Source organism: Rana temporaria, chromosome 2 (genome assembly GCF_905171775.1).
Source record: "Rana temporaria chromosome 2, aRanTem1.1, whole genome shotgun sequence".
NCBI lineage: Eukaryota > Metazoa > Chordata > Amphibia > Anura > Ranidae > Rana > Rana temporaria.
Window position 1 is genome coordinate 216,811,490 of NC_053490.1, and position 15,263 is coordinate 216,826,752.

The 15,263-nt window shown below is 43.5% G+C and overlaps 1 protein-coding gene across 2 annotated transcripts in view; it reads right to left on the minus strand.

Moving 5' to 3' along the window:
• IL1R1 (interleukin 1 receptor type 1) overlaps window positions 1–15,263 on the minus strand; it is a 96,212-nt gene that overhangs the window by 32,024 nt on the left and 48,925 nt on the right. The window contains exons 3-5 of one of the 2 annotated variants that reach the window (XM_040336413.1): window positions 13,720–13,945; window positions 11,002–11,119; window positions 5,145–5,313 (exon numbers count right to left, since the gene is read on the minus strand). In XM_040336413.1, coding sequence (XP_040192347.1) covers window positions 5,145–5,313; window positions 11,002–11,119; window positions 13,720–13,945 — 513 coding nt within the window. Of the gene's footprint in view, window positions 1–5,144; window positions 5,314–10,935; window positions 11,120–13,719; window positions 13,946–15,263 lie in introns of both variants that reach the window. The other variant, XM_040336412.1, reaches the window with a different exon arrangement.

A 15,263-nucleotide genomic window follows, 5' to 3' on the forward strand; every position in this document is an offset into this window, starting at 1 on the left:
AAACTTTAAGATCAAATGTTCATTTAGATTTTTTTTTATAGCATGGCTATAAATTGACCTTGATGCCTCTTTTGTTTGCTGACCATGATTCAGTCTTTGAGGTAAAGATCCTTTATATCATTTTTCTAATAATCTCAGGATATATAAGATAATTGTTATTAATTCAATCGTGTTATGTACTTATGTATTTTGTTATTATTCCTAGTGTATGGTCCTCCCTTTTTGCTTTCTCTCCTGAAGAAGTGGGTAACCGCGAAACATGTTGAGAGTTTGACTGTCCACACCGTTACATGGCTCATGGAGGTACCCTAAGCCCCCGGTCACACCTAGGCGTATATACGCCTGTAGTGCGACGCCGCAGCCACCCCTGAGACGCTGGAGGGATGATTTCACATTGCCCTCTATGGAGATGGTTCACATCTCCACGCTGAACACCGTACGCCGTACGCCTGCCGCCTGAAAACAAGTCCCGGACCTTTTTTCAGGCGGCTTTCGGCGTTCGGCATAGGAGATGTGAACCATCTCCATAGAGGGAGTGAAGGCTGCATTCACAATCGCAGCGTTTTGTCGCCGCAAATCGCGGTACAAAACGCCGCAATTTGTCACCGCAATTCGCGGGACAAAATGCTGCGATTTTGTACGCCTAGGTGTGAATGCAGCCTTAGTTTCAAGTGACCTCCCAATAGAGGTGTAGTGACCACCTAGAGCAGGGCTGGGCAAACTACGGCCCGCGGGCCGTATACGGCCCGGCGGACCTTTTAATCCGGCCCCCGGGCGGATCGCTAGCAACAGCATTGTAGTGGATGGCCACCGGGCGCAACGTCTCCTCCTGTATAATGAGTGGCTGGGCTGGTCAGCAGCTAGTGGGGAGGTGGGAGGGGGGCGGGCCGTGGGCAGAGTACAGCTTGAGCCATACGTGCTGGCGCAGACAGGGAGCTGACGTTGCGTCAGATGACGTCAACTTCTTTCCGCGCGCCTGTGAGGAGCGATCCATGCGGCGTGGATGGGAGCAGTGACTGGCCCTCCTAGGTGCAGGAAAGAGAATATAGTCTGCGAGCTGTCACTTGCAGGTTAGTGAAATCAGTTGTATTGATTGTTTTTTTTCTTTTCGTTCATGGTGATTGCAGGATCTATGTTAAGCAATGATCAGATGGATTTACAATGTAAATCCATCTGATCATTGCTTAACATAGATCCTGCAATCACCATGAACGAAAAGAAAAAAAACAATTCATAATCTTATCAACGTGTGCTCATCTTTTAAAGCCCCTTGTTTCTATATATAGTTGGTAATTTTTTTTTGGACATGTGTACTATGCCCAGTATCCTCAACTAGTTAAAAAAAATCTCACAATGTAAAATTTACATTGTGAGATTTTTTTAACTAGTTGAGGATACTGGGCATAGTACACATGTCCAAAAAAATGTAATCAAAGTACACAGGTTGTGTCTGCCCTGTCCTGCCCTGCTGCTGCTCACACCTCCCACTGGCAATTCTCCGCTCCCGAGTGTATTTTAAAATCCATAAACACACTTCATTACAAGTACATATATAAATAAAAAACAGTTTATTGTGTATTGTCCCTCTCAGTTTATTAACTCTATATTAGGAGTAATATACTCAAAGTAGACCCCAGGGTCCCCTAAGCTTGGAGTTCTGTGTTAGGAAACCACTGAGATAAAATGTTTTTAATGAGCAATGATGCACAACTGTGTAAGGCACTGCAAAGTAGAAGCACAGCCTGTGTGTATAACAAACATGTCTCTCCCCCCTCCCCCTCTCTCCCCCTCCCTCCCCTTGTCTCTCTCCCCCTCCCTCTCTCTCTCCTCCTCTCTCCCTCCCCCTCTCTCTCTCCCCCCTCCCCCTCCCTCCCCTTGTCTCTCTCCCCCTCCCTCCCCTTGTCTCTCTCCCCCTCCCTCTCCCTCTCCTCCTCTCTCCCTCCCTCCCTCTCTCTCTCTCCCCTCCCTCTCTCCCCTCTCTCTCTCCCCTCCCTCTCCCCCTCCCTCTTCTGGAAGGATTAAGATTTTTTAATAGAAGTAATTTACAAATCCGTCTAACTTTCTGTCACCAGTTGAAAATAAATATTTTCCAGTTGACTACCCCTTTAAGATTTGGAGTGTCTTTGCATTATGTCTTGAGAATGCTAAGAACCTCTTTCCAACAGTAAATGAAACTCAATGTGTTTGAGTGAACGTGATTGGAAATTTTCACTAATATGAGTCACAAATAGTGAAAAATGTTCATTGTTTTGGGAAATTTTGTTTAATAAATTAAAAAAAATTTCTTGTAAGGAAACCTCACTTTTTCATTGTTTAACTATAACAAGTACTCGTACCAGTTGTCCAACAATGATATTTACTGCTTTTTATAAAGAAATACAATTGATTTTATGCAGTATTGAGTTTAGCCTTTTGGCCCGGCCCTCCAAAATATTTTTAGTTTCTCATGTGGTTCCATCGAAAAAATAATTGCCCACCCCTGACCTAGAGGAACAGACTATGTATTTTGAATGAACTTCTATGCTGTAATTTTGACTTTATGTGTAATAAAACCTATTGTTTTAAAAAAAAAATGATTGTAATGTCTCATGACGGTACCGAAAAAATCCTTCTTGCCCCATCCTTTTTCTATGTACTCTAATATCTTCTTTGGGATGTAGGTACCTATACTTTCAATTACATTCTTTCTGAGCAGCCATTTATAATAGAGTGTTAAGAGGGTGGGTGGCTGCAAAGTGGTGAGGGGGATCAGGGAAGAATAGTGATAGCAGCGGCATGTGAATGGGCATAAGGCAGAGTAATTGTGGTGGTAATAAACAGAGTTTTTAAGCAGAGGAATTTGGCAGAGTGGTGAGGAAAACGGGGGAGGGGGGATGCACTTCTCAAATACATAAAGATGCCCATGCAAGCACAGTGGAAACATATTGAATGTCAATATCGGAAGCATCCCTCAGCCAATTAAATACCACTGTGCTGGACACATGCGCAGCTATGTCTATTGTGGCTCTCATCTTGTGGAGGCTTCAACCCTCTGATGAAATTCTGCAAGTGCGGTTGCGCAGAATAATAAATATTGTTATTATACAGGATTTACAGTATATAGCTCCAACAGTTTGCGCATCTCTTTACAACATGAGAGCAGACGATACAGTTACAACGCAATGCAATACAGGAGGAATCGGAGGGCCCTGCTCATTACAGTTTACAATCTAAAAGGGGAGGGTCAAGTGATACAAAAGGTAATAACTGTGGGGGGTGAGCTGGAGAAAATAAAAGTACAGTTGTTAGGTGGAGATGGGATAGGCTTCTCTGAGGAGAAGGGTTTTCTGGGATCGCCTAAAAGTGGACACTGTAGGAGAGGCGCCGAACAGATTGGGGTAGGGGGTTCCAGAGGATGGCGGAGGCTCTGGAAAAGTCCTGGAGGCGAGCATGGGAGGAGGTGACAAGGGGACTAGAGAGCAGGAGGTCTTGGGAGGAACGAAGAGAACCATTTGGTTGGTATTTTGAGACAAGGTCAATGATGGAGCTGAGTGCCAAGTTGTGGATGGCTTTATAAGTTATTGTTAGTATTTTGAATAGAATTTAGTGGAGGGAATGGCAGAGAGGGGTGGCAGACACTGAACGGTTGGCAAAAAATATATCTCAGGAGAAGTAAGGGAGAAAGCACAGCACCTTGCAGGGTATACACAATTCACAAGCATGCCTACAGTCATATATAACATTCCACATGCGTGGGATATGCTTTTGGTGATATACAAGTTATTAAAGATCACAACAATTCCTTACAATGCTTTATACTTATAATTTACATATATCATCATATCTACACTATTTGTCCCAACACTATTTTGACCACTATATCTGTATGAAAAGGGCAGGTTTACTAAAACTGGGGCACACAGAATCTGGCACAACTGTGCTTATTAACCAATCAGCTTGTGAAAACGGGAACCCCACTGCTGCTAAGCAGTGCCCAGCAGTGCCACCTACTAATGCCCACCAGTGCTGCCTACCAGTACATATTAGTACTGCTAAGCAGTGGCCACCAGTGCCACCCGCCAATGCCACCTATCAATGCCCACCAGTGCACCTATCAGTGCCCATCAGTGCTGCTCATTAGTGCCACCTACCAGTGACGCCTATCAGTGTCACCTAACAATGCCCATCAGTGCTGCTTATCAGTGCCCTCCAGCGCCGCCTATCAGTTCCCATCAGTGTCACCAATCAGTGCCACCCATCAGTGCCATCTATTAGTGCCCATCAGTGCCACCTATTAGTGCCTATCAGTGCAGCCTCAACAGTGCCCCCTGATTAGTGCCCATCAGTTCAGCCTCATCAGCACACATCAGTGAAGGAGAAAAAATACCTGTTTGCAAAATTTTAAAACAAACTATTAAAACTGTTTTAATTTTTTTGTCTTTTTTTGTTTGTTTAGCAAAAAAAATAAAAACCCCAGTAGTGATTTAATACCGCCAAAAGAAAGCTCTATTTGTGTAGAATCTTTTTTATAAAAATGTCATATGGGTACAGTGTAGCATGACCACGCAATTGTCATTAAAAACGTGACAGGCCCCGTACACACAGCCGAGGAACTCGACGTGCCAAACATGTCGAGTTCCTCGTCGAGTTCTGGGATGAAGCCGCCGAGGAGCTCGGCGGGCCGCCTTCTCCCATAGAACAACGAGAAAATAGAGAACATGTTCTCTATTTTCTCGACGAGTTCCTCGGCGGCTCCATCGAGCCAAAAGTTTACAGACGACAGAGTTTCTCGGCAGAATCCGGGTTTTGACCGAGTTTCTCTGTGAATTCTGCCGAGAAACTCTGTCGTGTGTACGAGGCCACAGTGCTGAAAATTGGCCTGGGCAGGAAGGGGTTTAAGTGCCCATTAGAAGCGGTTTTGTTACTATGAACAGCTGCACCAACAGAAACAACAGTGCAACAGTTTTACTAAATCTGCCCCAATGAGTAACATGAACTATCTCTTTCTTCTTGTGTCTCTCTTTTATAAATCTTATGGATTGCTATATTTGCATTAACAGAAGCATATATTGTATGTTTAATTATAAAAACGATATAAAGGATCTTTACCTCAAACATGACAAGTTTAGAAAGATATTTTTATGATAGTAAATCCTTATAATTACCCTGTATGGTATTAGCGATGGAACGTGAGATGTTATAGTTTGTCCCATTGTGTATAAACGACGTTACACATGTGTAATGTCCGTTATCTTGTGGAATTACATCTGTGATGCTCAATAACTGATTTGTTATAAGATATTTGTCCGTTGTCATATTCAAGGGCTGGCATTCCTGTACAAAAATACAACAGCAATTTTTATAGAAATATATAATAAGAGCTTTTCCTTGTTGCTATTTGATATTATGGTGCAGGCGCATATGTTAGTATGCATACGAGGCAGTCATTACAAATTATAGGGCCCCATACATACAGCCTATTTTGCCATCAACCATCCTGCTACCACCTGCCTGTCAGGAACAGGAGTTAACAACAGTGGGCTAATCAGTGCTCATTATAACACTGTTATGGCATGCTGGAATGTTCCCTTCTATGTGAAGAAAAGAGAGGAGCCCATTCACCATGTGTACAGTGCCCTGCACCCGTTTATAGGCCAAAGCCGGCAGATTAAAGTTTTCCCAACAGTGGGGTTGCTTGGATGAGAACAGGCAAACCTTTAAAGGATTGTTCACAACATATGTGGTAATTAGGGTGCCCACGTGTCCCGGATTGACCGGGACTGTCCCGCAATTGACATGTCTGTCCTGGGTCCCGGGCACCTTCATTCCAGGACAATACAATGTCCCGGAATGAAATAGAGGACACAGCCACCCCCTACTAACTAATAACTACTAAATTTCTGGAACTAGTTGCTAGGGCAAGCGCTGCCTGGCATCTTGCAACCAGTGGCAATTTACTCTCAGACTCTCAGACAGTGAGACCGGGAGCAAGGCCTGCGCCTAGTGCAGCACTGCTGTCTCCACCCACCTCGGCACCTCCTCTTTTTCTGGCAAGCGGCACTGCATCTGGTGGCAAGTGGCACAGTCACCTGACAAATAACCCGCCGCCAAATTCCCCATCAACCCTGAGACTACATTACCCCCGCCCCCCTCATCTTTTTGTTGGGGAAGGTGAGAGAGGGGGGGTGTACTTGAATGGCAGTTTGGAAATGTGGTCGCCATAGTGGTAATGCTTTTCTGCTCAACAATAGTCAGTTTGCTGAATGCCATGTCTAATGCTAACTGTATTCATTTTACATATAAAATGTACTATGCCATTACATACGTACAATAGAAGTGGGAAATCCCTATACATGCACAAATGGAGCAAAACAGTAAACTGATGAAGAATTTTTTTTGGATGTGTATTATAGCAAAAAGTTAAAAATATATATATTTTTTTCAAAATTGACGCTCTTTTTTTGTTTATATCGCAAAAAATAAAAACCACAGAGGTGATCAAACACCACCAAAATAAATCTCTATTTGTGGGAAAAAAAGCATGTCAATTTTGTGTGGGTAAAGCTTCCCACGACCGCGCATTTGTCAGTTAAAGTGACGTAGTACCGTATCACAAAACATGGCCTGGTCATTAAGTGGGAAATTCTTCCGGTCCTTAAGTACCTAATTATACAAGTTCTGAGGCTGATTAAGGTGGTAATTAACTCACTTGTTGCCTTATCTGCATTAAATTAGCCTCAGAACCTGTGGAATTCATATGTGTTCGGGTTTAACTGGTTCAGCCCCAGAAGGATTTGCCCCCTTAATGACCAGAGCATTTTTTGCGATACGGCACTGCGTCATTTTAACTGACAATTGCGCGGCCGTGCGACACTGTACCCATACAAAATTAATGTCCTTTTTTTCCCACAAATAGAGCCTTCTTTTGGTGGTATTTGATTACCTCTGCGGTTTTTATTTTTTGCGTTAGAAACAAAAACAGAGCGACAATATAACACATATCCCCCAAAATATATATATAAAAAAAACAAACGTATTCATCAGTTTAGGCCGATATATATTCTTGTACATATTTTTGGTAAAAAAAAAAATCGCAATAGGCGTATATAGATTGATTGGTTTGCACAAAAGTTTTTTCGTCTCCAAACTATGGGAAAGATTTAGGGACTTATATTATTTTTTATTGTTTTTACAGGTAATGGTGGCGATCTGCGATTTTTAGCGGGACTGCAACATTGCGGCGGACAAATCTGACCCCAAATTACACTTTTTGGGGACCAGTGACATTATTACATTGATCAGTGCTATAAAAATGCACTGATCAATGTAAAAATGACACTGGCAGGGGAGGGGTTAACACAAGGGGGCAATCAAGGGGTTAACTGACTGCGCTGAAGGCAAGGGCCTTTTCTGCCTCAACCTGACTGTGCTATGATGTAGGAGAAGTAATCCTCCTTGCCAGGGTTACCTACATATAAAAAAGTTTAAGCCTGTCCTAGCAGATTGATAAAGATTATAGAAGAACAGCTTATTCAAACGAAAGCTGACTGTAATGTTCCCCGCGCGGTGATTCACGCGGCGGCGGCATCATTTAGGTACGGGGGACATGGCTGCATGTGGGGGGACATGGCTGCATATGTGGGGGACATGGCTGCATATGTGGGGGACATGGCTGCATATGTTTGGGGACATGGCTGCATATGTTTGGGGACATGGCTGCATATGTTTGGGGACATGGCTGCGTATATGGGGGACATGACTGCATATGTTTGGGGACATGACTGCGTATATGGGGGACATGGCTGCAATATGTTTGGGGACATGGCTGCATATGTTTGGGGACATGGCTGCGTATATGGGGGACATGGCTGCATATGTTTGGGGACATGGCTGCAATATGTTTGGGGACATGACTGTAATATGTTTGGGGACATGGCTGCAATATGTTTGGGGACATGGCTGCATATGTGGGGGACATGGCTGCATATGTGGGGGACATGGCTGCATATGTTGGGGGACATGGCTGCGTATATGGGGGACATGGCTGCAATATGTTTGGGGACATGGCTGCAATATGTTTGGGGACATGGCTGCAATATGTTTGGGGACATGGCTGCGTATATGGGGGACATGGCTGCAATATGTTTGGTGACATGGCTGCAATATGTTTGGGGACATGGCTGCAATATGTTTGGGGACATGGCTGCATATGTGGGGGACATGGCTGCATATATGGGGGACATGGCTGCAATATGTTTGGGGACATGTCGTACGTACAATCCGATTGTTGGAAGGGGATTGTCTGATGACACTGTTGGTCTAAAATCCAACCATTAGTATTAGGATTGTCCCGATACCGATACCAGTATTGGTATTGGGACCGATACCGAGTATTTGGGGGAGTACTTGTACTCCCGCAAATACCCCGATGCCTAAATAGAATACTTTCTCCCCCCCGCCGCCGCCGTCGTCGTATATCGCAAAGCCGCCGCCGAGTTAATCACCGTGCGGGGAACATTAGAGTCAGCTTTCGTTTGAATAGCTGTTTTCCCCGCCGCACATAGACACTCCCCCTTGCTCGGGATTGGACGGATCTGTCCAATCGCGAGCAAGGGGGAGTGTCTCTATACACAGCGCGGCAGGGAAAACAGCTTATTCAAACGAAAGCTGACTGTAATGTTCCCCGCGCGGTGATTCACGTGGCGGCGGCATCATTTAGGTACGGGGGACATGGCTGCATATGTGGGGGACATGGCTGCATATGTGGGGGACATGGCTGCATATGTTTGGGGACATGGCTGCATATGTTTGGGGACATGGCTGCATATGTTTGGGGACATGGCTGCATATGTTTGGGGACATGGCTGCAATATGTTTGGGGACATGGCTGCAATATGTTTGGGGACATGGCTGCAATATGTTTGGGGACATGGCTCTAATATGTTTGGGGACATGGCTGCATATGTGGGGGACATGGCTGCATATATGGGGGACATGGCTGCAATATGTTTGGGGACATCGCTGCAATATGTTTGGGGACATGGCTGCAATATGTTTGGGGACATGGCTGCAATATGTTGGGGGACATGGCTGCAATATGTTTGGGGACATGGCTGCATATGTTTGGGGACATGGCTGCAATATGTTTGGGGACATGGCTGCAATATGTTTGGGGACATGGCTGCAATATGTTTGGGGACATGGCTGCATATGTGGGGGACATGGCTGTATATGTGGGGGACATGGCTCCATATGTGGGGGACATGGCTGCATATGTGGGGGGACATGGCTGCATATGTGGGAGGACATGGCTGCATTTGGGGACACATTTAAAAAAAAGTATTGGCATTCGGTATCAGCGAGTACATAAAAAAAAAGTATCGGTACTTGTACTCAGTCCTAAAAAAGTGGTATCGGGACAACCCTAATTAGTATGCTCCTTCAGACAATTGTTGTCCAACTTTCAGCCAACAATTATTGGATGGCAGGCTAGTAAATTTTCAGCGGACAACGGTCTGTTGTCAGATTTTCGTATCGTCTGTACACAAGTCCATCACACAAGTCCAAAGTAAAAACACGCATGCTCAGTAATCAATGCTCACCAAACACGACATTAGCAGAAGGTGCCCAAAGGGTGGCACTCAAGAGCTGAAATTCCACATAGTACGTGACTACATTTGTGTTTGTTGGCCGACAATTGTGGGCCGTTAGTATGCAAGACAAGATCCAGGCACACGCCCTTTTGACAAAAGTCTGACGCTCTGTTGGCCAACAATCTGATTGTGTATACCAGGCTTTAGCCAAGAAACTGGCGGCCAGTCATATCTTAACGGCTGCCAGGTGCTTAATAGCTCTCCAATGGAAGAGACAAACACAGCTGACACAAACTGAACTCTATGCTAAGATTAAGGAGGTAGAGATCGTGGAATCCCTAACGGCACGACTGGCTGACAAGGTAGATCACAACCGTGCGGTTTGGGAACTCCCTCCTCAGGGAAGACCCTCTTTGAGGCTGTAAAAAACGTTCCCTGTCTGGGATATTGACTCTTTCTAAGCCCAGGCGTGACAAGCTTTGTCTTTCTACCCTACCTTTCCTCATTTTGCTTCTCCTTTTTTTCTTTCTTTTTCTCCATAAGAATCCAGTAGGCATCTGATTTACTTATTTGGGTTTAAAGGCACTGGAAAAGCTTCCTCACGAACCTACCGAACCTACTGAACTAATTTATTTGATTCTCCTGTAGTATACGCAATTTCTTGTAGCTGAACTATGTAGTAGTTTTGTTGGCTTCATTCGGCACTCAAGTGTATTACTGTGTGTATTCTATGACAGGTCGCTATTGTAATCTTGCATGACTTCTTTTATTCTTTTTCATTTTTATATTGAAAAATATTATAAAAACCAAAAAAACAGACAGTTGGTATACATATATGTGGCATGTTATATGTAACATGACCTGTGGAATGTAACCTATTCAAGTGAATTTAGCCTCACTGCAACTGCCCTGCTGTGGTGCGGGCTTTGAGTGGTAAACTAGGTGGTCAGGAGACAACATAATGCCTCCACCCTACCTGATAAACACCCTCTGAAAGTGATCCACTGGGGATCGCTCTTCAGAGGGCAACCGTAAGTGTTAACCCCCCCCCCCCCCAGCTATGATCCCTATCTCAGGGCTTCTTCACATTTCTGCTCATGGCAGTCATGCAGTCTATGTTACAGCACTGGGTGGTACTGCAGTGCTCAAAACAGCAACTGCTTTAGTTTGACAAATAAAAGCAAAGGAAGACCTATTTTTTGACTGTGCTGAGTCCACTGAAAATTGCTGACCAACAAACCCTACAAGATTTTTCATTATACACATTTGTTTGTCCATATACACCTCTTTATAGCTCCCAAAATAATTATAATTTCATTTCCTACAGTAAAAATTAAAACTATTAATTAAAATATTGAGGTACCTTAAACCAGTGGAACTGTGCAGTCGCAGCATCAACATATTCAGTAACAAATGGACATTCAATTACCAATGATTTGTCCCTGAAATGTCGATAAGTGTACAATGCTTCCTCTTTATAACACAAACCATTATCATTCTGAAACACGTTCACTTCTAAGACCTCTTGCCGACATTCTTTTGTATCTCTGTGTATGTAAGAAAATAAAACATTACTCTTAGAATCAAACCAATTACCTAGTTGAGACATGTTCCCAAAAGAAACCAAGTTAGATAAAATAGGATTATTTGGTTATGTAGATTACAGATGTACTGTATATATGTATGGTGTATATTTTTTGAATCTGGTGAATTATTTATATTCTGTTCGGTAGTTTATTACACAAAATACATAAAGAGGAAAAAGCTTTAGCACCCCTGCAATATTTGTGTAGCGCCCTGGGGTTTAATCAGAAAGCTCTGAGTCCTCACCAAATTCCCTGTCAGGAGTAGCTAAGATTGCTAAATTGTTAGAGATAAATTGAATCTCACTAAGTTTGGCCTTGTTGTACTTTTCTCTTCAGCCACTAGGTGGCCGGGCACTTGGTGGTACTAGATGTGAGAAGGACAACTCAAGGTCAGGTTATAGGTATATGGGGTATCTCAGCCAATGGGCAGGTGTTTTCTTGAATCCCTTGGCCTGCTGGTAGAGCCTATATATTTGGGTCGAGTCAGGTGATCTATGTTCTGTGCCACCCACGTACTGTCATCTGGGTGGACATGTGTCATCTGCCCCGGGCTGCTAGTCCGGAGATCAGGCCTATCCCGGGGGCATCTGGCTGCCAGGCTGTGTGAGGGCCTATCCAGAAGTAATAGGGCAATGCAGTGTTGGGACTGCAGCTTGCAGTCCAACCTAAAGTGCCAATTCTGTCGATTGGAGAACCTGTCATGGTTGGAGGTAGAAGATAAGCTATTGCCCCTAAGGGACCAACCACCTTTACCAGGGACCACAGTGAGTAACTGAAGCAAGTACTGGAGCAGTATTCTCTCCGAACTGGCACGGTGGAGAATCGGGAAACTTCAGGCGGTGATCAAGTTGGGGACCCAACCAGTGGAGGTGACGCTTGCAGAACAGCCATGTGTGTCGAGCTAGGGAGCGAGTCGGTCAGCAGGGGTGACGCTTGAAGGTATCCAAAGTGCCATGCTAGGGACCCAGCAGGGAAGCATGGGTGACGATTGAGGGAGATACCACCGCAAAAGCCTTGAGGAGCTCATGGGATTCAAAGTCAGTGAATCAGAGTGTCCAGTGAGAGACTATGAGCTCAGGGGCCTGAAGGATTACAAGTATAAGTTATAGTGAAGATGAGAGAACTGTTACATTTGAATTAAGAACTGTTAAGTACTGTAGCCATATGGGACAGCAAACCTGCATGTGCAGAAGTGGCACCTTGCTGGGGCCTTTCCCTTTATAGCTGTCGTCCTTTTGAAGTCTCGGAGTCTGCCTATTAAAATTGCAACTACAAAGTGTGTTCTGGCCCCAACCCTCTTTCCCTTGAAAAGTATAAAAGGACTGTTAACCTTCCTGGCGGTATGATTCTTTCTGGTTTTAGGTGCTGAAAGCGGTACCATTATTTTGCATGGAAATTTGGCGTTTTACATTGTAGACCTGTAATTCTTAGGAATAACTCACTTAAATCTGTCCAAACAAGAGTCTAGTAGACATCTCGGGTATAATAAAATTTGAAAAACAAAATCATAAATTATAATATAATAAATGACTATAAATAATTATTACAAATAATAATATAATTCTAATAAAAATTATTCAATAATGTAATCAAATCAAAATCACTGAAATTTGCTCAGTTGCAGAATTGTCGCTGTCATTACTTTTATTTTTTTGATGACGAATTTCCCCACAAATCGCTATCGCTCAATTCTGCAAGTGATTCTAATTTATTAGCGTTGTTTTCTAGCTGGTCTAAAACCACCTTTGATGTAAAGGAACACTTTTGGTTACTATGGACAATCTCCAGTTTCCAGGCAGAAAGAACAGTTTTTACTATATAAAAGTGCATGTAGGACACTGGGCAGACAACTAGGGACAAAGGGGGTGTTTATTTTTTACATACAGTACTGTAATCTATAAGATTACAGTATACTGTATGTAATGTGTTTATTTACTTTTTTGAATTTGGCGCCGATCTCCGCCCTTGTGCGTCGTAACGTCGCAGGGAACGGAGATCGGCGGCACACACAGGCACTGTGTGAATCGAGCGAGGACACCGCTCGATCACACAGCGGAGAGGCATCGCAGGATCCAGGGACAAGGTAAGTAAACCATGCCTGTGGATGCTGCGAGGCGATCCTGAGTCTGGCTCGGGGTTACCGCTTTTGGTTCTGAAATTCCACCCCGAGCCAGACTCGGGAATACCGCCAGGGGGGTTAAACGAAAAAAAAATCTTTTGCATTCAAGAAGTGTCTGGCGCCCAATGACTTTTACCACCTTTGCACCCTCTATGCCTCACAACCCACTCATCCCTAGTATTTATAATTTTTTTCCTGAAAGGTGAATTTAGCCGTTTAAATGTATTGGCAAACAAGAAAACTAAAAGGATTTTGATTTTTCCATCAAACAGCACATCACACCAGTGAATTGCCCCAGTGGGATAGAATTCCTTGCTGCCCTTGTTGATACTTGGTAATCATTTGATGAACTGACAAATACAGTATTTGTTTCATTACTCTTTAGAAAGGATGTACCTCTATATAGGCACCCATATACCAGGGTCTCATCATTTTCTCTTACCTGTACACACATAAATAAAAGCCTGAATCTTCCAGCCTCGCAGGAAAAAACTTCAGGTAGTTGCTATTTTGATGAATTCTTGCCTGTAGATTTGTGGAAATTTCTGTATTTGAGCCATTTATAAACCAGGTTATGTTGTAACTGTTATTGGACTTTGGAGGTTCAAGTGGACATCTGACAAAAAATGGTTCTCCATAAGGGACTAAAGTTTCTTCAGCTTTTTTATCTGGAAGTAAAAACATGCGACCTATAAATAAAGCTCTCCATAAAATTTGTATATAAAATGTATTACGAGTAATAAAAATGATATGTTAACCACTGATGCAATAAATCACATCCTACAAATAGCTAGGTCCTAGAAAATGTATTTCTGCCTGAGCTAGAAACATCAAAAATATAATTAAAGCTGACCTTCTGTCATTTTTTCATCTTTCCATCTATTAAATCCTCTGCCCTTGTTGTTTTAACTTTGGATAATATTATTTTTTTTTATTAAGGTTCATGCACTGTTTTGTAAAAACCCAGTAGATGTTCTCCTGAATTTTTTTTACCGTACATTGTGCCAATTTTTGCAATATTTGCAAGTACACCAGTAACATAACCCATTCCAATTTAACAAAAAGTACAACAGTAATACTGTGCAGAATACTGTTGCCTTTGATACTATGACATCATGCAATATAATTCAAGCCTATATAGACTATTAAAGCACAACTAAAAGGTATTATTACTCAATTGTCCACCGGTCTTTCACTGGCACTATCAGTCAGGCCCTGTACACACGTCCGAGGAACTCGACGTGCCAAACACATCGAGTTCCTCGTCGAGTTCAGTGTGGAAGCCGCCGAGGAGCTCGGCGGGCCGACTTTTCTCATTGAACAACGAGGAAATAGAGAACATGTTCTCTTTTCGGCCCGACGAGTTCCTCGTCGGCTTCCTCGCTGAAAAGTGTACACACGACCGAGTTTCTCGGCAGAATCCAGCTCCAACCGAGTTTCTGGCTGAATTCTGCCGAGAAACTCGGTCGTGTGTATGGGGCCTCAGTCTTCGGGTCTCCTCTTCACTGGCCAGCACGGGATGATGTCACTCCTGCGCATGCAGCCAGTCATTCCGTCACTTGCACAGCTCAGTTTACAGCACCAGAAAAGACAATGAGCAGGCAGGAAGGGGCATTTTATGGCATTTTATTGCATGTCTCTTTTGCCATAAAAGTTTGCCTGCTCGCTGTTCCTTACAGAAGAACTTTAGTTCCACTTTAAATAAAATGCTTTACGGGGATTGTTTGATCAATTCTGACATTTTAAAAACATAATTAATTAGAAAAAACTTTTTCCACTGAGATCCCACAAACTCAGTCACAGACCTAGAAGATGTATGAGGATCAGGAAAGTCAAATAAACGTCAGAGGCCTTTTTCTGCATATTGGGCCTGGGGCAGTGACTCAAAGTAGTTGAGCAAGAGGATTAGAATGGAAGCCGGGTAACTAGTAATTGCATGTGGAGAAATCATCAATGACATCCACCTTGTTTTTCCCGTGACAGGTT